Raw genomic sequence first — 24,502 nt, 5'->3', positions numbered from 1 at the left:
CTTGTTCCATCCTCATGTGGCACCCCTTCAAATACATAAAAGGGCTATCATATAACCCTCTTCTTCAGGCGACATACCCAGCTCCTAAGTCCTCTTCATAGGACTTTATGGTTCTAGATCTCACAGGAACACAGAATCAAAGCGTCACCAGTGGGTTTCTATGGGGAGGGGGGATTGAGTCCTGGGTGGCGTCTAAGGCTAAACACTACACACCACAAACCACACACCTGGATCTCTTTATCCTTTTGATAGCCAGAGTGTGTAGTGATTTAGCACTGGACTATGAATCTGGAGACCAGAGTTATTCCCACTGAGCCATAAAAGCCACTGGGTTACCTGGGCAGTCACATTCTCTCAGCCTCAAATGAAGGCAATGACAAATCCTCCTCCCTGAAACAAATCCTTCCAAGAAACCTCAAGTTAGGTTCGCTTAGGGCCGCCATAGTCAGAAGCTATGACGGCACACAACAATGAACATGGTGTGCCTCAAGTCCCTCAAATCTAAGACAACACTGCTATAGGGTTCTTTGGCAACCTTTGTTCAGAGTGGGTTTCCATTGCTTTCCTCTAAATCTGAGAAAGTGTGACATCTCAATGGTCACCTGGGGGGTTTCTGTGACTGAGGGGGAATTTGATCCCGGTCTCCCTGGAGACCTTGTCCAAGACTCAAACCACACACAGGGCTTCCCTATGCCATTTAAATAATGTATATTTCAGAAGTCAGGTTCCTAGTCCTGGTTAATTGGAGCTGCTCTGGACGGAGGCGGAGCCCTTCCAATTTGGTCTAGAGCTGGGAAGTAGCTGGTTTATAGTACATTATCTTGCAGTGTGATCCTTTGGGAGAGTAAGCGTGGCATGGTTTGCTTTCTAAAGCAGGTAACTGTTTCATGTTATAATATTGTAGTGTGAAAGACTAATTCCCAAAAGGCACCAGATCCTGTCTGCTCTTGGAAACGAACGGTGCCAGCCTGTGTAGGAGTTGAATGGGAGACCAACAAGGAATATCAGGTGCTGTAGGGCTGTATTTCAGAGGAAGGAACTGACAAAACCAGTTCGGATTCAAGCCCAAGAAAACCCTATGAAATTAATGGCGTGCCATAAGTGGAAAAGTGCCTTGAAGGCACAAAGACAATGTTCTCCCATATTGGTTGTTGTTAACTACCCTTAGTCAGACGCGACCATGACACCCTGTGGGATGACACACCCCAAGACTCCCTGCCTCTATTGCTCTGTTCAGGTCCTGTAAATTCATACCTGTGACCCCCCTAATAGAATCCACCACCGGGCAGTGTGTCTTCTCTTTCTACTACCTTTCTGGCATTATGTTTTTTCCAGTGAGCTTGCCTTTTCGTGATGTGTCCAAAGTATGACAGCCTCACTTGCTCATCTTATCTTCCAGGGAGAGTTAGGCCTGATTGTTCAAGGACCCATTTGAGTACTTTTGGCTGTCCATTGAATCCTCAACACCTTCTGGCAGCATCACACTCCACAATCATTTATTTTCTTCTTTTCCGCTTTCCTCACTGTCCAGTTCCCACATCCGTACATGGGGATAGGAAATACAATGGCTTGCACAATTCAACTTTCAGCTCAGTTGCATATCTTTACACTTTAGATGCTTTTTTTTAGTTCTTTCATAGCTGCCCTCCCAATTCCCAGTTCTTCTGAGTTCTTTCACCTGTTGAGAATTGAACAAAAACACTGCATAGTACTACACAAAGCATGGCTCCCTTGAGATGGGATGAGGAGCAAGACAGGGTAGTGGGTTGAGTGTGTGGACGTGGGAGACCAGGGTTTGAATTCCAGCTCGGCCATGAAACCACTGGGTGACTCTAGGCAGGTCACACTCCTCAACCAGAGGAAGGCAAAGACAAACCTCTGAACTAATCTTACCAAGAAAACCCCAGTAAGGTCACCTTTCTTGTTGTTGTGTGTTGTTTGTTGTGTGCCTCAAGTCATTTCCAACGTCTTTTTTTGGGTGCCTTCAAGTTGTTTTGACTTATGACGACACTAAGGCAGCCCTGTCATAGGGTTTCTTAGCAAGATTTGTTCAGAGAGGGTGCCATTGCTTTTCCCTGAGGCTGAGAGAGTAGACTTCCCCAGGATTACCAGTGGGTTTTCATGATAAAGCTGGAGTTTGAACCTTGATCTCCAGAGTCATAGTCCAATGCTCAAAACCACTATCCACTTAGGGTTGCCAAAGTTGGAAATGACTTGAAAGCTCACGACAACACGGAGGAGCAGAAGGGGCAATCTTCATGCCACACAAGCTACTTTTTTATTAGGATCTTAGAATCAGAGGTGGAGAGAGACCACCAGGGCCATCCAGTCCAATCCCATGCCATGCAAGGAATTATACAATAAGAGCATCCCAACAGATGGCCATCCAGCCTCTGTTTCAAAACCTCCAAAGAAAGAGACGCAGCACCCCCAAGGAGTGTGTTCATTGTCAAACAGCTCTTACTGTCAAGAGTTCTTTCTCCTGTAACTGGAATCTTGTCTGCTTCTCTCTGGCTTCCTCTGATAACAGAGCTGATTTATTGTTGTTCCAGAACAACATTATATTTTCTAATTATTGTAGCAAGCCAGTCTCATTTGGAAGGAAGACTAAATTATTATCCCATATTTCAGAAGTGGGTTGTTTGTGTTAAAAGGTTTTGCCTGAGGTTGCCATTTCTGTTTGCGCATTGAGATGAGAGGTGAACTAGAGACTGCACAGCACATTTACCTGTTTTCTTTGTAAATTGAGTTATGTGCTATAGTTTTTTCTTCATTGAGAATATTAGCATCAGAAATGAGAAATATCTGTTCAAACTAATCAAGTAGTATTAGAGTGGAGCCTTGCCTTATGTGGGGATCTGTTCCGGACCCCCTCCCCGCATAGGCGAAAAACACAAATGCCAAGCTCCATTGAATATAATGGGGCTCATGCTCATGGCATGGAGAGCACGCCATTCATTATTTGCGTGTGGGCTTCAGCATAAGGTGAAAGCTGTGTAGGGCGGACCACTGTACTCTTGGACTCTTATAGCTGACTTTGAAATAAGGGAAGTTAGAGGAGTAAGTTGGAAGTTTCAGTTGTATATTGATGGGATACACCTGTAGAATTTATTCTTGATATAATCTTAGCTTGGTTGCTAGCTAATGGAGGTTATACATTATACTTAAGTTCATCAACAAAAAGACTGGCCCTCACCAATGTGTGCGCTTTGTGATAGCAGTTAAAGAAGGCAGTAACACATGTATGAGTTTCGTGTCGTTACATGTGCCATTACTAAGCTTTGGTTTCATCGCTTCCCTTGGAGAGGATCTGATAGTTAGAAGCGATTAGCATAGAGGATACTGGTAATTGTGTTGCTGGAGGTGTGGGTGAGAGAAAGAGTGTGTGGTGTGTGTGTGTGTGTGACAAACTAAAGATATACTAATTAATTTACCTCACGTTTGTTTAGTGTCCCCGACGAATCTGCAGTATCTGAAGGAGAACAGCTTGCATCGTGCCTTGGCACTCTGCAGGAGGAAACCACAGTGTCCTGAATAGGTGGACAGCATAGAAGCTTTGTGGCGGACATTAAACAGTGGTCATGGGATACAGTACTGCAGGCTATACAGTCATTGAAGCTGCCTGACAAAAACACTCATGATCTGTATGGCAGGTTGGTACCTTCATCCTAGTCGCATCTTTATATCAAGATAAACCACTTGTCTTTACTTGTGTCCTATGTTTAACCAGCAGTAAGATATAGCTACCTCTTTCAAAAAAATGGGTTCAAGACAAAATAACATTTAATGATACAGAAAAGTGCAGTCCTTCTACTGTTTTATTTGCTTGCTGATATTTTCTCTTCTTTTTGAGAATAGAGTGAACAGTTGAAGTAACTGAGGTATGAGGTAACACTCATAAAAATTCCCGGAGCAAATTTTAAAAGAAGATGTATAACACTGAAAAATAACACTGAGGAATGGGCATTCAATGGAAATGTGCACACTGAGAGGTCAAAATCTGGCAGAATAAATAGAATACGTATTCTAATTTAAATACAAGAATGGATCTAGCAAGATAACTTGTAGAGGCAGAGGCATAAAAGCACAGTAAAACAGTCCTGCTCTGCTGCTGAATAACCAACCTACGGTAATCATACACCCACAATGTACCAGAGCTATGAAACGATATTGTGTCATTGAGATATCACTGTTCAAACTCTTGCCATTTCCTGTTCATATAGTTAGTGCAGGGGTAGGAACTTTTGAGCCGGGGGCAGGGTGCGTCCCTAGGCGACTGGGGGGGGAGCGAGCTGGGGGGGGAGCGTCGCCCTCCGGGGCGGGGCCGTGCCAGGGGTGGAGGCTTCGACCTCTGGGGCGGGGCCACATGCGGGGGTGGAGCTTCGCCTCAGGGCGGGCTGTGTGCTGGGGGTGGGAGCTTTCACCCTCCAGGGGCGGGGCCGCATGCCGGGGGCGGAGTTCACCCTCCGGGGGCCAGGCCTCATTTTGCTGGCCTCTGCGGGGCCCTAGGCCCATCAGAGACCAGAAAAAAAAAAAGCTGGGGGGGGGCCGGCCGTGCTGGAGGCCCCCTGGAGGGCCCCAGTGGACGGCACCGGGGCCTTCCAGAGGCCCCCAGGCCACCAGGGGAGCCCGCGGGGGGCCCCAGAGACGGCGCGGGGCCCGCAGAGGCCCCTGCCGCCCTGGGAACCTCCTGCAGGGCCCCGAGAAGGCAGCTGGCCCGCAGAGGGGGGCCCCTGCCGCAATGGGAGCCTCCTGCGGGCCCCAAGACGGCAGCGGGCCCTGCAGGGCCCTGCCGCCCGGGAGCCCTCCTGAGGGCCCCAGGGATGGCAGAGGGCTGCAGAGGCCCCTGCCACCCGCGAGCCCTAAGCAGGGCCAGGGATGGCAGTGGGCCGCAGAGGCCCTGCGGCACCCGGGAGCCTCCGGCAGGGCCCAGGGGAGGGCAGAGGGCCCGCAGAGGCCCCCGGCACCCTGGGAGCCCTAAAGCAGGGCCAAGGGATGGCAGTGGGCCGCAGAGGGCCCCCGTGCCACCCGGGAGCCCTCTGCGAGGGCCCCAGGGATGGCGAGGGCCGGCAGAGGCCCCTGCCGCCTGGGAGCCCTAAAGCAGGGCCCAGGGATGGCAGGGGGCCTGCAGAGGACCCCTGGCCGCCCTGGGAGCCCTAAAAGAGGGCCCCAGGGATGGCAGCGGGCCCCGAGGAGGCCCCCGGCCACCCTGGGAGCCCTAAAGCAGGGCCCAGGGAGTGGGCAGAGGGCCCCGCAGAGGCCCCCTGCACCCTGGAGCCCTAAAGGCAGGCCCCAGGGATGGCAGAGGGCCCGCAGAGACCCCCTGCCGGCCTGGGAGCCCTAAAGCAGGGCCCCAGGGGATGGCAGCGGGCCCTGCAGGGCCCCCGGCCACCCTGGGGCCCTAAGCAGGGCCCCAGGGATGGCAGCGGGGCGCCCGCAGAGGCCCCTGCCACCCTGGGAGCCCGCTGGAGGGCCCAGGGATGGCAGAGGGGCCCTGGGAGGCCCCTGGCCGCCGTAGGGAGCCCTCCTGAGGGCCCCAGGGATGGGAGGAGGCCCTGAGAGGCCCCCTGCCGCCTGGGAGCCCGAAAGCAGGGGCCCAAGGGATGCAGAGGGCCCTGCGAGCCCCTGCCGCCTGGGAGCCCTAAGCAGAGGGCCCAGGGAGGGCGCAGGCCCCGCAGAGGCCCCCTGCACCTGGGGCCCTCCTGCAGGGCCCCAGGGATGGCAGAGGGCCCTGCAGAGGCCCCGCCACCGGGGAGCCCAAAGCAGGGCCCAGGGATGGGCGCGGGCCCTGCAGGAAGGCACCCTGCCGCCCTGGGGCGCCTCCTGCGAGGGCCCAGGGATGGAGGGGCCTGCAGGAGGCCCCTGCCGCCCTAGGGAGCCTAAAGCAGGGCCCTAGGGATGGCAGAGGGCCCTGCGGGAGGACCCCTGCCGCCCTGGGAGCCCTAAAGCAGGGCCCCGGGATGGCGCGGGCCCTGCAGAGGCCCCCTGCACCCTGGGAGCCCTAAAGCAGGGCCCCAGGGAGGCAGCGGCCGCCGAGGCCCCTGCCACCTGGGGAGCCTCTGCAGGGCCCCAGGGATGGCAGAGGGCTGCAGAGGGCCCCGCCGCCAGGGGAGCCCTAAAGCAGGGCCAGGGAGGTGGCAGAGGGCCCTGCAGAGACCCCCGGCTGCCTGGGAGCCCTAAAGCAGGGCCCCAGGGTGGGCAGCGGGCCCGGCAGAGGGGCTCCTGCCACCCGGGAGCCAAGAAAGAGGGCCCCAGGGGATGGCAGGGGCCTGCAGAGACCCCTGCCACCCGGGGAGCTAAAGCAGGGCCCCGGGAGGAGTGGGCCCCGCAGAGGCCCCCGCCACCCTGGGAGCCCTCCTGCAGGGCCCCAGGGAGGCAGAGGGCCTGCAGAGGGCCCCCTGCCGCCGTGGGAGCCTAAAGCAGGGCCCAGGGATGGCAGGGGCCCTGGCAGGACCCCCGCCGGCCTGGGGAGCCCTAAAGAGGGGGCCCAGGAGATGGCAGCGGGCCGGCAGGAGGCCCCTGCCACCCTGGGAGCCCTAAGGCGAGGGCCAGGGATGGCGGGGCCCGGCAGAGGCCCCCTGCCGCCCGGGGGCCCTAAAGAGGGGCCCAGGGATGGCAGAGGGCACCTGCAGAGGACCCCCGCCGCCGTGGGAGCCCTAAGCAGGGCCCCGGGATGGCAGCGGGCCCTGCAGAGGCCCCTGCCGCCTGGGAGCCCTAAGCAGGGCCCCAGGGGATGGCAGCGGGCCCCGCAGAGGCCCCCTGCCACCTTGGGAGCCTCCGGAGGGCCCCAGGGGTGGCAGAGGGGCCCTGCAGAGGCCCCTGCCGCCGTGGGAGCCCGCAGGGCCCCCGGGTGGCAGAGGGCCACGGCAGAGGCCCCTGCGGCACTGGGAGCCTAAAGCAGGGGCGGAGGGCAGGGGCCTGCAGAGACCCCCTGCCGCCCTGGGAGCCCTGAAAGCGGGCCCCGGGATGGCAGCGGGCCCCGCAGAGGCCCCTGCCACCCTGGGAGCCGCCGGGGGCCCCAGGGATGGGCAGAGGGCCCTGCAGAGGGCCCCCTGCCACCGGGAGCCCGAAAGCAGGGCCGGGGATGGAGAGGGCCCTGCAGAGGCCCCTGCGCCCGGGGAGCCCTAAGCAGGGCCCCAGGGAGGGAAGGCCGCGGAGACCCCCTGCCGCCCGGGAAGCCCAAAGGCATGGCCCAGGAAGGGCAGCGGGCCTGCGAGGCCCCGCCACCCTGGGAGCCCTAAGCAGGGGGCCCCAGGGGGTGGCAGCGGGCCCCGCAGGGCCCCCTGCCACCCTGGGAGGCCCTCCTGCAGGGCCCAAGGGATGGCAAGGGGCCCTGCGAGGCCCCGGCCGCCTGGGAGCCTAAGCGGGCCCGCGGGATGGCAGAGGGCCTGCGAGACCCCCTGCCGCCCTGGGAGCCAAAAGCAGGGCCCAGGGAGGGCAGGGGCGCCTGCAGAAGGCCCGCGCGCCCTGGGAGCCCGCTGGAGGGGTCCCAGGGACGGCGCGGGGCTCCCAGGGCCCCTGCGCCCTGGGAGCCCTCCGGGAGGTCCGAGACGGCGCGGGCCTCCTAGAGGCCCGCGCCATTGCCGCGCTACGCGGCGGCCACTTGGGGGCGCCGCCTTTTGGGCGGCAATGGTGGCGCGCATAGCCCCGAGTGCCGCTATGGGCGCCGCCATTTTGTGTTGCCCAAATGGCGGCGAGTCTCGCGCGACCTCGGGAAGGTCGCGCGAGACTTCGCCACCATTTTGCCGCCCAAAAATGGGGCGCCGGAGGGGGAGAAAGCCGGGACGGGCGGCCGCGGCGGCGGCGGCAGGGGCAGCCGGGGGCCGGCGGACAGGCCGTCGCGGGGCCGCAGCCGGCCCGCGGGCGCGGAGGTTGCCGCCCTGAGTGTGTGTGACAGTGACAGGAAGACCTGTAGAGATTTTGTTTGTGGGCGCTTGTCTGCATTTCTCCCTTATTTGTCCAATGTGGGTCGTAAAGCAGAGACTGAGCTGTTGAGAAACGGAGTTGTCTTGTATGGAGGGTTTGGTGGAGGGACTCGTCTAATGTTGCTAATACGATTTGTCAGGCCAACTGACTCCCCGCTGGCTTGCAGCTTTGGCTCCCCATCAGTAATCTGTAGGAGGCTTGGTTAAACAAGCCCAAGTTTTATTTTTCTATAAACTCTAGTAAAATATGATGCAAGGAAAGAGTAAACTTTATTGATGTGCTATAGTTATGTTACTATTATTCCTGATATTTCAGGTTGTTCTGGAATTGATAGAGCTTCGGGAATTGGGTGCTGCTAGAAGTCTTCTGAGACAAACTGATCCAATGATCATGTTGAAGCAGACTCAGCCAGAGCGATACATTCATCTTGAGAACCTTTTGGCTAGGTCCTATTTTGATCCACGTGAGGTATGTATAATTTTTAAATTTTATATTAAGGGGTTTTGCTTAGTTTACTGTTTCATTTGATGAACTCTATTATTCATATGCAAAGGATCTTGTAATATCTTTGAAATCAACTGAAAGAAAGATGTTGGAAGCATAAGCTTTTGTAGACTGGGGAGATTCCTGCACTATGCTCTTATAGTGCTACTATTCCACTTTTACTGGTCTTGCTGCTTCCTTTGCATTCTGGGATTTGGCGTCTAGGGAGGAGCATTTAGAATTCTCAGCCAGAGAGCTCTTAGGCCTCACTGAATTGTAAGCCCCAGAGTGCAACAGGATACCGATGCAGAATACAGAGCAGTAAAAGTGGAACAGCAGCACTATAAAAGTGTAGTGCGATAATTTCATGGAACTACTTCATCAGATGCATCAAAGGTGCTGCAAGATCCTTTGCATACTGATCCACACTAACATGGCTATATCTTTGAAGTCTGTCATTCATAATTTACAATAATTTCAATATTCTTTTTTCATTGCAATGTGTCTGCATAATGTTAGACCCGACAGTGTTTTTATAAATATCTGAATCAAAGGAAGATATAATTTGGAAAACAAATGCTTACTTTAGTAAGTGGAAGAGATTAAGTAGAAGGTTGTTGTTGTAATATTTTGCTTCAAAATTGGGAGAGGTATCAAGTTGATAAAATCTATCATTTTCTGGTTAGTTAGTCCTAACACGTTTATTCAGCCTCCAAAGACTTAAAAGAGATCTATGTTTGTGTGCCTAATGTAGATTGTCTGCATGTTTGCATCCTATGTACTGAAACGTACAACTGCTATATATATTCAGTAAACAATAGATGGAAATATCTTGGTGCGTTTAAAGTTTCTAGGAAGAAAGTTAGTAGTCCTCATGTTGTTCTCTGCCAGGCATACCCAGATGGGAGCAGCAAAGAGAAGCGGAGAGCAGCCATTGCCCAAGCTCTGGCTGGTGAAGTCAGTGTTGTGCCTCCATCTCGTCTTATGGCATTATTGGGACAGGTATTTTTCCTCCTAGACTTGTATTATGTGAAATTGAAAATAGAGAATTTTCCATATTTCTGAATGCTGGTTTAGCTAAACCTTCACATTTCAATGTGACTTTTCATGGGATGGATTTAGTAAGTCTCAATAATAGAAAATCTAGCTCTGTACAACCTCTCCTGTAGCATGGTGTGGATGATAGTGGCCAAGTGACTTTCACTGAGGACAGTCTGTATATGTCGACTGGCCAGTATTAGGCACATTGTTTGTGGGGATGGGGGGTGTTGTTTTAAAAAATCTTCTGTTTAATCATCTTTAATTGCACAGGCTCTGAAATGGCAACAGCATCAGGGATTGCTCCCTCCTGGTATGACAATTGATTTGTTCAGAGGAAAAGCAGCTGTTAAAGATGTTGAAGAAGAAAAGTTCCCCACACAACTGAGTAGGCATATTAAGGTGAGTCCCTAATTATCATTTACTAAGAATGTTTCTTTTTTTTTTTTTTAAAGAACCTCAGCAGATTTGCAGATTTGTTTAGATGAAACAGGTAAGATAATCCATCTGATGTAGAGCCCCCATGGGTATGGCCAGGCATGTAACCATAATTGGCAGAGGGAAGACTGATTATATACACAATGATGATAATATTTATATCAGGATAATGTATCCTGGGGTAGCCATGTTGGCCATATAGCAAAGTATGGTACCACATTGCAACATGTCTAATGTTCATTTTGGTTGGCCTAATAAAGGTTTCACTATTTTATGGATTTGGGTGATACTCTACTGTCCTATATCAAGATAAAATGGCAAAAATCTTAATTGAACTTTAATATGTTTAATATGTTTAAAATGTTTTAATCTGTAAATTTCTCATTTATAAATGCCTTCATGTGTTTTTAATTCCAGTACCTCTAATTCTTTTTACTAGTAGAAAGTGTCATTCTTACCCTTTTATCTCTCTCTCACACACACACACACACACACACATATATATATATATATATATATATATTTGCATTATAAGAAAGTCAGTTCTGAGAGTTAGAAAGAGTAAAACATCTACAAAATCCTAGTATATCAGCATAATCACAGGTCTCTCCCTGCTGAGTAGAATGTTCTTATTTTGGGCCAAAATGTGAATTGTTTAAAATTGCAGCTGAGGAGTCAGGAAAAGGGGTGAAATCCTTCTCCCTTGTATCTGTAGCCCTAGATATAGTCATACATGATCAATGTATGATGAATAATTATGCCATTTTGAACATTGGCTGTAGAAGTGAGGGCTGCCATGTTGGGGTTTTACTGGACTTAGCCAACATGGCTGGTTGATGCGCTCTGGAATTTTATTTCTTAATAGTAACAGGGTTGAACTCATTTTTGCATGCTAATAAAATTTGAACTATCTTTTGTCAAATGAGATACGGAATGGGTTGGTTATTTGTTCTTGCTTTTAAGTAGTACAGAATTCTTACTATGAATGTCTTTCAAGTTTACTTCTTTCATTCAAAAAGTTTGTTATTTTTAAGTATTCAGCTGACTTAGGCAACTAATATGTGAAAGCTATGACTGTTTAGTCTAGGACAGTATTACAGCAACAACAGCAGTAGCAGATTATTTTAAAATGTGGAAATTTTTTATTTTTGTTCACTTAAAACAGTTTGGCCAGAAATCTCATGTGGAATGTGCTAGATTTTCTCCAGATGGTCAGTATCTAGTCACCGGCTCTGTTGATGGATTCATTGAAGTATGGAACTTCACCACTGGAAAAATCAGAAAGGTAAAATCTTGGCTGTCAAATGGACTGTTGAATGCTCTTCATGTTAAATAAGCAAATTCAGGTGAAATAAGCAATATTTACTTGTGCACTTTTGTCAAGCTGAATTTGAAGTTAGGATATATTATGTCAAAGCATATCCCACTTCTGCAATAGACAATTACTGTTTTAAAACTACAACAAAATGTTCTGTCATTTGTCATCATTTATAGATTACTTTTACTGAAGTTTCCATTATGGTGTAAATTTAGGTCTGTCTCAAATATATTTCTATACTTAACAGAGAGTTTTCAAAGAAGCTCATATTCAAGCTCCTATATTGACAAAAATACATTTCAGTACTTATGTCATTTTAAGTCAGTAAACTTTTACTTAATACAATGTAACCTATGTATATTTAAATTTGAGGCTGATTAAAAAATGTTAGGAAAATGGAAGATTGAATCTTGATAACAAAACTGGACTTAGAGTTTAATTTTCAAACATAGAAAACAGCACTAAATAGATAAACCATTAATATGCATCAGCCTTATGCAGCTCCTATTAATTTTATACTTGTTGGCTACTGCTGTTTTGTTTTTCTTTCTCTTCTTTTTTGGTGCTTGACACTTTGTTCACTGCTGTGTTTAGGATCTGAAGTACCAGGCACAGGATAACTTCATGATGATGGATGATGCAGTGCTATGCATGTGTTTCAGTAGGGATACTGAAATGTTAGCAACTGGAGCACAGGATGGGAAGATCAAGGTATGTAGTGTGGGAAACTAGAGGCAAACAAGATGGTCTTAGTCCAGCAAAATTGTCTTAAGCCATGTTTTCTAAACATGCAAGGGTTGTGTGAACTTCTTTATGAGTTAAAGTTGAAAGCACATGATCCTGTTAAAAGCAGAAGAAGTAAAAATAGCCAACCACACAGAGATCCACCTCTGTGTTTCTGTGTGAGTGTTTGCAGGGGTTTTTTCCCCCTTAAGGCAAGGCAGTAAACACAGAGCAGTGAGACATTATAGGGAGACACACTTAGAGGCAGATAATTCTGCTGCTTGTTGGCATCAGTAACAATTTGAACAATCCAGTCTGCATCTGGAATTGTAGTTTGTAGTTGTGGCACCAGAACGCTCTGTCAGAGAAGGCTGAATGTCTCACCAAACTACCTCCCAGAATTCCATAGCATTGAGCCATGGCAGTTAAAGTGTTATCAATCTGCATTATTTCTGCAGTGACCCTTAATGGGGAAACATAAACAGCAGAATTGCTTGTCTTCTCTCCCCTCAAACAGTGATTGGCAGTGACATTGAACATACAGAAATGTTATGGGCAGCTTCCACTGTGGATGAGAATTTGGGCTTCACATTTGCCTGTTTTCTCTTTCTTTTGTCACACACAGTTTGGGCATTGCAGTCTTAAGTGACTCAGAAGTTATATATTGTTCTTGCTTTTGAAAATGTAAATGTACAAGATGATACTGAATCTGTTTTAGTTTCTCAGAACTGAAATGTCCTGGTGGGATTATGTGCTTTGAAGCCTTAATGCTGCTCTTTCAAATTTAGTAAGCAAATATAAATAGATTTGTTTTAATTGGTTTTAATCCTGTGGGCAATTTAATTGTAATTTAGCAATGCTTTTATTTTAATAATAACATTTTGTATGTTTCTGTTTATGACTTGTGAATGTTTCAGCTGTGCTTTTTTAACCTTTTTTTTAGTATATGTGCTGCCAAAGTGAGCATGCTTTTTTAACTTTTATAAGCTGCCTTGAGTCTCAGTAATGAGGAAAAGGCAGACTATTAATGAATAAACAAACAAAACACATAATACACACTGAAAACAAATGAACCTTAGGATGAAAATGGTCACATTTTGGTGTGTATCTTTTTCAGAGGTTTGTTGATCTTGACCATTGCCTGGGGCTTCTGGGAGTTGAAATCCAAAATACTGAAGGGTATCATTTGGTTATTTATATATATATATATATATATATATATATATATATATATATATATATATATAATCAGATTTTGTAAATATCAGTTTGCCTGTGAAGACTAAGCATTGTGTCTAAATGATGAAACAGGAAAATTCAGCAAATGAAAAGGCATTTATCCCCCCTCCCCCAGATATTTGTTTTCCCGACAGTTCTTCTTGTGTTAGAAAGAAGACCTAGGGGCCGGGGACTTTTGTAGATTTATTTGCAAGGTTGGCTTAAATACTAACGTGCAAAATAATTACTTTCAGTTGTCTATTTCTGTTTAGTTAGCCTCTTTATCCAAAATGTTCTGTATGTGTGGAGGGATTCTTCCATTTTTAATAACTTCAGGCAGTCAGTGGAAAATAGGGCCTTACCCAGCTTGAGTTTCTCACTTGTTCTAATTTAAGAAATGACAATTTGTTGGATAGTGCAACTGGGATTCAGCACAGTTAGACAATAAGAAGAAGAAATTTCCACTTGCTGATGTTTCCCATTTTAAAACATTTTTTAATATTTTCATGAAGGTGTGGAAGATTCAGAGTGGGCAATGTCTGAGGCGATTTGAAAGAGCCCATAGTAAAGGTGTCACGTGCCTGAGTTTTTCAAAGGACAGCAGCCAGATTCTTAGTGCCTCTTTTGACCAGACAATCAGGTATGTTCCATTTGTAAAGTTTTGTTGCTCAGCCTGACTTGGATAAGTGACACTTACTGTGGCTTTTATGCTGCAACAGGATCCATGGTTTGAAATCTGGGAAGACTCTCAAAGAATTCCGTGGTCATTCTTCATTTGTTAATGAAGCCACTTTTACACAAGATGGGCATTACATTATCAGTGCATCCTCTGATGGTACTGTGAAAGTAAGTTTGGATTTCTAATTGGGCAGCTGTACCTGTTTCTTTGTTTGCTTGTTTGACTAGCTTAAGTGGAAGCTTGTTTAGCCTTTTGTAAATAGCTTTCTCACCAGCAGAAGTTACAGAAATAGAGTAACCATTGCACAGTGACATACTCAAGTGATGGAAACACCACTTGCTGGTGTTTCACTTCTCTGCAGGTTGTATCTCTCTCAGATACTGTAAAATGCATGCCTTCTGGAAATAAATCTCATTTTGACCTGAGCTGTTTCCTAGAAAAGCTGCAGTATTTTAAAGTTCTTGTTTAGCAGACTGTATTTTTCTTTAATAAAGGCACTGGAGGACTTGACCTCCAGCTGTGGATTCACTTTTTGAATTAAAATTCTAACTATTCATTTTTATTTTGAATGTGTTGTATGTCATTGTTAACAAGCAATATGCAGGTATGTGTGTAGCAAGAGTCTGTTTATTGCAGGGATCTGGAGTGTAAGCCTGAAACATAGTGCTCTGGCCACAAGGCACAACTTGTATGCACTTACAGAGTTTGAATTCCATGCTAGTGGGTGACAGGAATCCTAGAACTGTTTATATAACATTTATTTGTACCAGTCCTCATTTCTTTCTTTTTCCACTTGCCAGGTTTGGAATATGAAGACTACAGAGTGCTGTAACACTTTCAAATCGCTTGGTAGCACAGCTGGGACAGACATCACTGTGAACAGTGTGATTCTGCTGCCTAAAAATCCAGAGCACTTTGTTGTTTGCAACAGATCAAATACAGTGGTCATTATGAACATGCAAGGACAAGTATGTGGTTGGAGGCCAATAGCCTCGAAATGATTGGGGGCAGAGTTTAAATTTCCTCTAGACTTGAAGGATTCTATAGACATACTTAACTGGGTGAAATCAAATTCTTCCATCACTCTTTCTTTTTCCCTAAAATGAGATATTTTTAAAGTTACTGTGATGAAATATTGCTCTAGTGTGGCACTAGGATACAAAGTAATGTTTTGGATAAATACCAATAAGCCATGCTCTGATCGACATTCTCAGCTGGAAGAGGTGCATCCTGAAGTCATGAAGGTCATAATGTTTCATCAGTATTTTTCTTTTCCTTTAGATCCAGTTACCTTTGTGCACGTCAAAGCAAAAAACATCTGCTCATAATCCTTGACAGTTCCCTTTTCCTTCCTCCTCTGGAATCTTGTCATCTGACAAGGTCATAAATTCTTATAGCTAAAGGCCTCCAATAAGGCTGCTTTGTTTTTGTCCCCCATCCCCTCCAATACTATTAACTGTCTAAAGCATTTTGAACATATTGTGTCTAAAATCCTTGCAACATAATAATAAAGGGTGGTTGATAATATCCCTGTGTTGCAAATTTTCATGACTATGCTGAAGCCTAAAGAAAAGTGGCTTTTTAGTGATACCTGGCTGAGATGTCCTGCACAATACATACTTCACCCCTTTAGCTATTATGCTGCATCAAAAGAGCAAATGCAGCATTAATGTATACATTCCACTCTTTCCGACCTCTCTTTTGCCTGCCAGGCTGAAGAATCAGAGAGACTTGGCCAATAATAAGGCCCTCATATAATATGGGAAACTGCTAGTATTTTCCTTTATTCCTTGTCCCTAAGAAGTCATTACAGCGAAAGTCCCACAATATCTCTAACTGTGCAGTGGTGGCTGATTTTAAATTTCTTAATGTATTGACTTCATAGATTGTGAGAAGCTTCAGCTCTGGTAAGAGAGAAGGTGGTGACTTTGTCTGCTGTGCCCTTTCTCCTCGAGGCGAGTGGATCTACTGTGTGGGTGAAGACTTTGTGCTCTACTGTTTCAGTACAGTGACTGGCAAGCTGGAGAGAACTCTGACAGTGAGTATTGGGGGGGGGGGGGTTGAGAAACTTTGTATAAATATTGTACACAAATTCAGCTCTGATGTTGCATCTGTTTTGAAGAAAGGTGTACATACACAATACATACGCATTTAAAATAAATGTATTCATTGGGAGGCATCTTTGAAAACTGCATGGTAACTAAACATAAGGCCAGAATTGTTTAAAACAGCTGTCACATGATCACTGCCAAAAGTGATAGCCTCACATCTCTCCCCTTTGAGGCAAAATGCATAGTATGTCAATAGAGTTTCCATCTCAACTAACTTACCTGCTATCTCTGGAGGTCACAGTGCACATCCTCAGCTTTTAAACAGGGAGGAAGAAGAGATTTGGGTGTTTTGACTTTGGCAGCAGCCATGTGTCATTTTTAACATCTATTTCTAGCCTTAATCATCAAAACGTTCTGATGGCAATGCTTCACATTTGTATCAGCCTTTTGTAACATGATACCCCTTGGGATCTTTTAGACTGAAATCTCCATCAACCCCAGCCACCATAGCTAATTGTCAGGGCTGATTGGACTTGGTCTAAAAGGCATCTAGAAGGCACTATGCAGAGAAGGGATATTATTTATAGAACTTCATTGTGTTCAAAAGATTATCACCTGATGACAAAAAGCAACTTGTCTGTAACTTAGATTTAGAGGGAGGGGACTAGTTACCTGTGACTTTAGAGACAGTAGTAGGGGGCCTTCTCTCACCTGATCACCAAGTGATCTTGTTTCCATGTGCACACTATGTAGGCAAACAAGAAAGGCAGTTGAGAATGCTGGAAACTCACAAGCACTATTTCATTTTACTGACTTGAGTCAATCACCTCAACTGTTGCTTCTGAGGATTGTTGTTGTGTGCCTTCAAGTTGTTTCTGACTGATGGCAACCCTAAGGGGTTTTCGTGGCAATATTTGTTCAGAGGGGGTTTGCCTTTGCCTTCCCTGAAGCTGAGTGTGTGACTTGCCCAGGCTCACCCATTGTGTTTCTGTGGCCAATTGGGGATTCGAACCCTGGTCTCCCTGTCCTAACCCAGAACTCAAATCAATAAACCACGCTGGCTCAGGATTCCTTTCATTTTATTTTCCCCACGTCCTTGAGTTTTCCATCACTACTTTACCCACTGTTTTTCATGGCTTCCCTATCAAACATCTTACCTCTCCTTTGGTATTTCTTGTTATTCTGCAGCCACAAACAACATGAGAAGTAGCATGTAACATGTGTTCTCTTCCATGCATAAGGTGCAGAGGGAAGGGGAATTACAAAATAAACTATTGTTCATCTCAGTCTTAAAAGTCCTGCACCATGTTCCCTCGTATTTCTGCCTTACTCTAGGAGAGTAACAAATATTTCATTTGGCTTGTATTCTGGGGGGGAAATATTAGTAATTCAAGATTTTTTGTTTCTGATATCTAGGTCCATGAGAAGGATGTAATTGGTATTGCTCATCATCCCCACCAGAATTTGATTGCTACCTACAGTGAAGATGGACTTCTGAAACTTTGGAAACCATAGAATTTATTTTTAATCCTATTTCATGCATGGTTCTTGAATGCAAGGAAAGTATGTGTCTTGGGTAGGGGTTTTTCCTCTGGTTTGTTTGGTCCAAAAGTGTTAATTTTATATAGGCATCCCTAGTATGAAGCATGTTACTTTTCAGAGAAATGTAATGTTAGTGTCTACGTCACTAGTTAGGTGGCCAAGTAGCAAAAGCAGTTCAGCTTCAAATAACATTCTGTAGGATACATTTATTTTTATTGTTTTGTTGGGAAATCTTTCATAATTTGTTGTGTGTAAATTAAAATGGAAATATACATCTAGTTAAAGTAAAATTGAGGAAAGCAAACCTAGAGCTTTACCCTCATAAAATAATTGCAGTAGAGTTCTGACTTTTAACTTTTGTCCAAGTCCAAGTCCATTGTATTTAACATAGGTATGTTCTAGCCAAAGCTAAATACCTAAAAATCTCAATAATTTCAGTGGAAATGCCAAGCACATGCTTAAATATTACCTTCTGGAAGGGCTTGGGACTGCGAACTGGCCTCGTCCCCACACTTTTCATACTGATGTGCAACACCTAATTGTTAAATCTTCTGAGCTCTCCAAGAATCTTTGGCAAGATTTCTGTGGCCCTTCTTGCTCTGGGCAAAATAAATGACTTTAGTTTCCTACAGGCAGAATATTGATTTCTGCTGATTATTACAGAAAAATAGTCCTAGATTTTTATTGTTTTTTTAATTAGATACTTTAGCTTCTGTTAGCCCCTTAGTACAAAAGGTAAAAGTTTCATCTAGCTCACTTCAAAAACATTTTCATCCGTGATCAAACTCTTTTCGAGTTTTATTATGAATCTTTTTGTGCAGCTGGTTTTGTGCAGCTTTTATTTGAATTCGTTAATTTGGTGGTGTTTTTTTTAATTGCCTCCTACAATAAAAACCTCATTTATTACAAAGACATCTGGTACACTTGAACTTCATTTATTTTTTTAAAAAATATGGTATTTAGCTTGTAAAGGGTGTTTGACAAAACACCATTTTTAGAGCTGGAAAACAAACATCATGGATGGGGATGCATTTGTGAAGTACCAAACTTGTAAGTTTATCAAGCACTAGCTATGGACAACTCCGATGTGGAAATATGGAGATACCCTGCCAAAACTCTGTATAATACCAGTTAATACCAGTTATAAAATGATTTTGAGGTATGCTGTTTAAATGACACATGTATCTTAAGAGGCCAGAAGCTGCGCCAAAGCTGCACTCCAGTCCTTTGGCGCAGCTTTTGGCCTCTTAAGACACATGCATCATTTAAACAGCATACCTCCAAAGTGACCCAAAGCAGCTTTATTTTGGCCTGTCTGTTCGGGCCCTATTGTTTCCTTTTCTGTAACAATAGTCACGGTACTTTTTCTTTGTAAAATAAATGGACATCCACACTGAACATATTAACCTGTCATTATATATGTTCTTCCAGCAAAATTATGGTACTCTATAGTAGATAAGATCCTGTGCCCAGGTGGCATATACTGGAGACTTGAGAGGATGGCATCTATTTTCTGGTGTGGGACTGCAACCACACTGCCCAGGCAACCTCTCCAGTGGTAGATGCTGCCTTACCTGGAACATTTTGTTAAGTGATATTAAAAAACTCCATTTGCTGGCATAATTTTAGCTTATGTCAACATATGCCATCAACAAGATCCTTGCCAGGTAATTTAGTGTGCCTGACAGAATATGTGACTTTGCTCGAATATTGAATATACCAATATAAATTAGGTTGATCATCTTTGGAACTATATTATGTCACTGTTTTGCATGCAGATTGCAGGGTAGTATTGTGACTAGGAAATCAAAAGATTTAAGTCAGAAAAACAGAAGACGACTAAGAATGAGAAAAGTGACTGTGCAAGAACTAGAAAAGATTCTAAAATGCAAAGATATGCAACTGAACACAAAAGTTAGAATTGTAGAAGCCAGTGTATTCTCTATTACTATGTATGGGTGTGAAAGCTGGACAGTTAAGAAAAAAGACAGGAAGAAAATCCATTCAATTGAAATGTGGTGCTCGAGAAGAATGCTAAGGATTCTGTGGATGGCTAAAAAGACAAATGGGTCCTAGAGCAGATCAAGCCAGAAATCTCCCTGGAAGCCAAGATGACAAAATTTAGGCTGGCATACTTTGGACACATCACGAGAAGAGAGAACTCATTAGAAAAAAAACAATAATGCTAGGAAAGGTGGAAGAATGCATGTTGGATGGACTCTGTTAAGGATGTCACAAGTATAGGTTTGCAGGAACTAAGAGCAATGGAGGACAGTTTTGGACATCTCACCCACAGGGTTGCCATGGGCCGAAATCAACTCGAGGGCAGTTAACAACAAATTGTGACTTTAGGATCAAGGAAAGCACTTTTGGGACTCTAGATAAGTTATTGCTGTTTTGGAGAGGCCCGGGGAAACTTAATAAAAAGCCCTACCCAGCCATGGCTCTGTCTACCATTTACTGAATTTATTCTGGTCATGGAAGCTTGAAAAGCAAATTCCCCATCTGGAATGTTACTGCAGTCAGCCCTCCACATCCACAGATTTTTTTAATCCATGGATTCAAGCATCCACAGCTTGAAAATATTTTAAAAATATACAAATTCCAAAAAGCAAACCTTGGTTTTGCTATTTTTTGTAAGGAACACTCACTATTTAACACTATCATTATATTTAATGAGCATCCATGGTGATGGGTCTTGGAAACAAACCCTAGTGGACTCTAGAACATGCTTCAAAGCCTTATTCATATCTTCGTTCTTTTCTTTCACAAATATCTTGCGGTTGTGTAATAGAAATAGGCACTTGTCTCCAGGACTGGATAAACTTTCATCCAGTGCTGATAGCATTTCTTTTTATAAAGAAATGGTGGAGCTCAAGGATAAAAGATCTGCACATTTGGTTTTTGACATAATGCCAGTTTCTTACTTTGCAAATTAATATAAACCATTGTGGCCAATTACACATGTCCTTAACTGTGCTCTTGTCCTGGAGTGACCCTTACATATTTAATCATTCTCAAGTTCTTAGGGAGGCAGCAACTCCTCTGATCTGAATTTTAACTGGGAATTGCTTAAGTATACAGGACAAATTGGCTCTGACTCAAGTACAAACTGATTAGCATAAATTAAAGCAGAAAGAGAAAAAATATCTGAAAGAAGCTGTGTGGTAATCATAGGGTGTTGGTTTTTTTTATATGCTGACAGAATTGTTTTTGCCAAAAACTGCAGTCCAAATACAGTGAAACCTAATGTTTAAAGGTTCTTTACTTCACTCAAAAATAATAAAAAATCTCAGTATTTAAAAGGACACACATGCATTGTATGATAAAATTATGTTTTAGCACTGAGAATAAGCATTCCTCCCACCTAGTAATTTGGGTATAGAAGTGGTGAAAGTTAACTAATCGGCTTGTTTTAAACTGCTTTGGTGAAACACAGACTTCAAAAACTGGTTTATGAATGTGGTTTGATTCCCTACACAAGTCTTTAAGGTTCATCAACATTTTTGGGTTTGAATGCAGGCCAAAGTTTCTAACCACATTATCTGTTGGGTGGGGTGACACAACAGTTACTGCAAACTTTTTACTGTATTAACATACCTTAAATGGCTTGTCAAAAAGCAAGGAAAGATGAAGCTGTCAGAAGATAGTGTTTATTATTTGCCCCCATGGGTTGAAACTCAAGTTGGAGTACAATACGCAAGCATTTGTCAAGTCACATTCTTGATTCAGCTAAATCATCCTTATCATAAGGATCATAATAAACTGCTATACAACTTAAAACCCTGGGGAGAAGCCATATGTTAAAACCTCAAATGGACAAGACCTGTGCTGAAACGGCAGAGCACTCGAATGCCGTATTTGTTAGCCCATTTGCTCTATATGCATAGCATAAGCGCTACAGCTGGGCTTGCCTATCAAATATTAACATGGGATTTTTTAGAAAAAGGTCAAGTGTCACCTTAAGTACATTTTTAGTCCTAGAAGAGGCACTTGAATAAGTTATTAAGCCTTCCTGCAATTACTGAGGTCCAGCTAGGAGATGAAGTTACAATACAAACTAACATTTTGAAATGGCCAATGGTAGAGGTAGCCCTTTTCAAAAACCAAGTAGACACACACAACCCCTAAAATTATTGTGACCAATTCATTCGTGAGTCACACAATTTTAGAAAAGGGCTTTCTGCAGCTATTCATGTAGTCCAAAAAACTGAATGTCCTTAACAGGATCACTGAAACCTACTTACATAAGCTCAAATAGTCAAGACTTCCACTAAACGTACAATAGTTTTGTACCTTTACTAATATGTTACTTCTCAGTTGCGTGACTGTCCTAGTTTTAAAATGCAAAGTATTTCCTATTCACAAATTTTTCACATGTGGTTCTCATTTTACACAAGTTCTATTACAGGTTGCATTTTCAACTCCTTACCAATTAGTCAAGCTAAGACCCTGCATAACATAAACAGAGGAATTTTGCACAGTGTTCTAGCTAAAACTAGGGGTGGGACGGGACAGGGCTTTACTCTCCAGGTGAGGAAGGTACAGTGCCATGCAGGTGCTTTGTCAAGTCTCAACCAGCCACAATACATTCAAAGCACACCAATGTATCTAGAAGCTGATGAATACAAAACTTTAATTTCACATTTTAAACATGAATCATAAATACATGTGCATACTTAAGAGGAATATAATTTATAATACTAAACAGAAATCACTGAATACTAAGCCAGTGCATCTGCACACAATACACTTATGATGCACAAAATAAAAAGGCCAGAGCAAATTGGCTTCTGGTTTCTTTAGGCCATATGGAAATAGGAACATCATTCCAATTTGATTAAAGTGTAGTTTACTGATTTTAAGTTTGTTAACTTGATTTAAAAACAACTAAGTTTAAATATTACAGGGACAATGGCAAGTTTGAGAGTTTAGCAACTTTAGTCCTTCACTCATCCACAACTGACATACAGGACAAGCAGCACAAGGAAAATCATCAGGTCATTTTAAGATGTCTGGCACTGGACACCACCTCTGGGTTGGTGCTCATCATCTTCATAGGCTTCTCCATTGTAATGGTGTCTTCTTTCCTGGGATGGGTCAAAGTCCATCAACTCTACCTGTTCCATATCTTCAGTTTCCTCCACTTCTTGCCTTGGAGGTAGCAGCTTTTCTAACAGGCATAACTTATCAGAGGAAATGAAGCCATTATCTGGAAAGATCACCTGAAATTTAGTAGACACTGTTACTACCAATTTACATACTCCTTTCTTTGTGTAAAATATTGTTTGGCAATCACAAGATTAGAAGTAAAAGCCACATTTGCTTTATGCAAGCCAATTCACAATTCAATTCATTCTTTCTTTCTTTCAAGAGCAGAACAAAAAAAGCACTATTCTCTAAAATATATAGAAGAAATTTACCTAAGAAATTTCATTTTATCTTCAACCACCTTCAGACTTAAAATCAGCTGAATCTTACCTTAAACTCAATGATCAGACGACCTTTTTCATATGGCCTGCGATAGAATGGCATTCCCTCATTCAGTACACATTTAATATCTCCATGTTTAACAATCTGACCTAAAAATAAAAAATGATGCTTATCAATATCTTGCTTACAAGATGAAATAAAAAAATTGTCAGCCTCATGTCAGACAACTTTCAAGATTTATTCAAAAGCTTTGCTTCTATTTCATTAAAGCAAAGAAAGGCTCCACTGATGTTTGTGTGTAAACTAATTCAAATAAACAAGAGTCCATCAATGTAAAGTTATTGGCCAAAATTCTACATATCCTATTTTGTTATATAATTACCTTTGACATGTAGCTAAGTAGTTACACTGTATATACTCATATACAGAAATTCAGGTCAAAAAATTGACCAAAAACCTGAATCGACTTATTCACGATCAACGTAAGTACTGTACTTTTAATTCTTATTTAAAAAGGAACCATCCCCTGGTAAAAGGCAAGAATATCATCTGCCATGGAAGCACTGACCCCTCTCAACTCTCTCATCCACAATGAAGCACAATGATGCCTGTTGGAATTTTGTAAGTTCTTAATGGCATCGTTTTCCTTTGTGTCACACTTCAGATCCTTTATTACATGGCCCTAAATTTTACTCTTGACTTATCCATGGGTCATATAAAAATCCATAATTTTGACTCCAAAACCTCCCCTTGACTTATGAAATCAAATTATAGTCAAATATATGTTACTTTACCAGGCATCAGCCATTGTCCATTTTGCTAGTGATCAGGCTGCAGGTAGATGACATTTTCAGCCCCTTCCATCAACCAGCAAGGTTGCATTGATCAGAAGCAGAACTTCTGCTACATGTCCATGTCACACCCTCAGTGTCTGGGGGTTGGAACTGTCATCCACTTGTGCTCCTACCACCAGCAAAATGAACCCCTTCTTCCCACGCAGTTGATGCCCGATAAAGTGAGTCTTTGCAGGGGGGGAAGTTACAATCATGGCAATAGTACCACAGTTGTACCACCCTCTTCACCATCTGCCAGTGAATGATGGGCTGAGTGTTTGCTGCCTTCCTTCCGCCTGGGCTCCACCCATGCCTCGGCTCCCGTTGTACACCGCTTTGATCTAATTTGGAAAATCGGTATATAAATAATAATAATAATAATAATTTTTATTATCATTATTATTATGGAGGAGTCCTGTCTCCCCCCCCCCTTTTTTTCCCTTTACTTTTCTCTTTTCTATAGTTTATATTGTATTTTAGGATTGAGATGGGGAGTTGAGAATGGGGATTATTTCTTTTTTACTTGTTTTTACTCTGTTAATTGTTATGTATTTTACTTTGTGAACTGTATTGTTGCTGTTATTACTATTATTAAGCAATTTGAACCTGTGTTGAGGGACTGGGAAAGGGGTTAATTATGAATTTCATTAGATTGTAATGTTTTTATTTTCTTTGATTATTATTGTATTTGATTATGGATTTTGTCTGCTTATGTATTGGTCAGGGGATCGGGAAGGGATTATTTTGTATCTTATTGTAATCTTTGTATTGTATTTTCCCCACTGCTGTTAGCCGCCCAGATTCCCTGATTAGGCAGGAT

The 24,502-nt window shown here is 44.2% G+C and overlaps 2 protein-coding genes across 2 annotated transcripts in view; one reads left to right on the top strand and one right to left on the bottom strand.

Moving 5' to 3' along the window:
- Positions 1-8,244: 8,244 nt before the first annotated feature.
- SMU1 (SMU1 DNA replication regulator and spliceosomal factor) lies at positions 8,245-18,328 on the top strand. Its single transcript, XM_042448918.1, has 10 exons — positions 8,245-8,394; positions 9,301-9,411; positions 9,721-9,849; positions 11,051-11,170; positions 11,798-11,914; positions 13,657-13,784; positions 13,864-13,990; positions 14,624-14,791; positions 15,709-15,861; positions 17,291-18,328. The coding sequence occupies exons 1-10, from the start codon at positions 8,311-8,313 to the stop codon at positions 17,387-17,389; spliced, it is 1,236 nt and encodes a 411-aa protein (XP_042304852.1). The 5' UTR covers positions 8,245-8,310; the 3' UTR covers positions 17,390-18,328.
- A 2,725-nt stretch (positions 18,329-21,053) lies between these two features.
- DNAJA1 (DnaJ heat shock protein family (Hsp40) member A1) overlaps positions 21,054-24,502 on the bottom strand; it is a 15,216-nt gene continuing 11,767 nt past the window's right edge. The window contains exons 8-9 of the mRNA XM_042448921.1: positions 22,898-22,998; positions 21,054-22,641 (exon numbers count right to left, since the gene is read on the bottom strand). Of these exons, the coding sequence (XP_042304855.1) occupies positions 22,423-22,641; positions 22,898-22,998 (320 nt within the window). The 3' untranslated portion in view covers positions 21,054-22,422. The remainder of the gene's footprint in view (positions 22,642-22,897; positions 22,999-24,502) is intronic.

This window comes from Sceloporus undulatus, chromosome 2 (assembly GCF_019175285.1).
Source record: "Sceloporus undulatus isolate JIND9_A2432 ecotype Alabama chromosome 2, SceUnd_v1.1, whole genome shotgun sequence".
Lineage (NCBI taxonomy): Eukaryota > Metazoa > Chordata > Lepidosauria > Squamata > Phrynosomatidae > Sceloporus > Sceloporus undulatus.
This window is presented reverse-complemented; position numbering and strand designations above follow the sequence as displayed.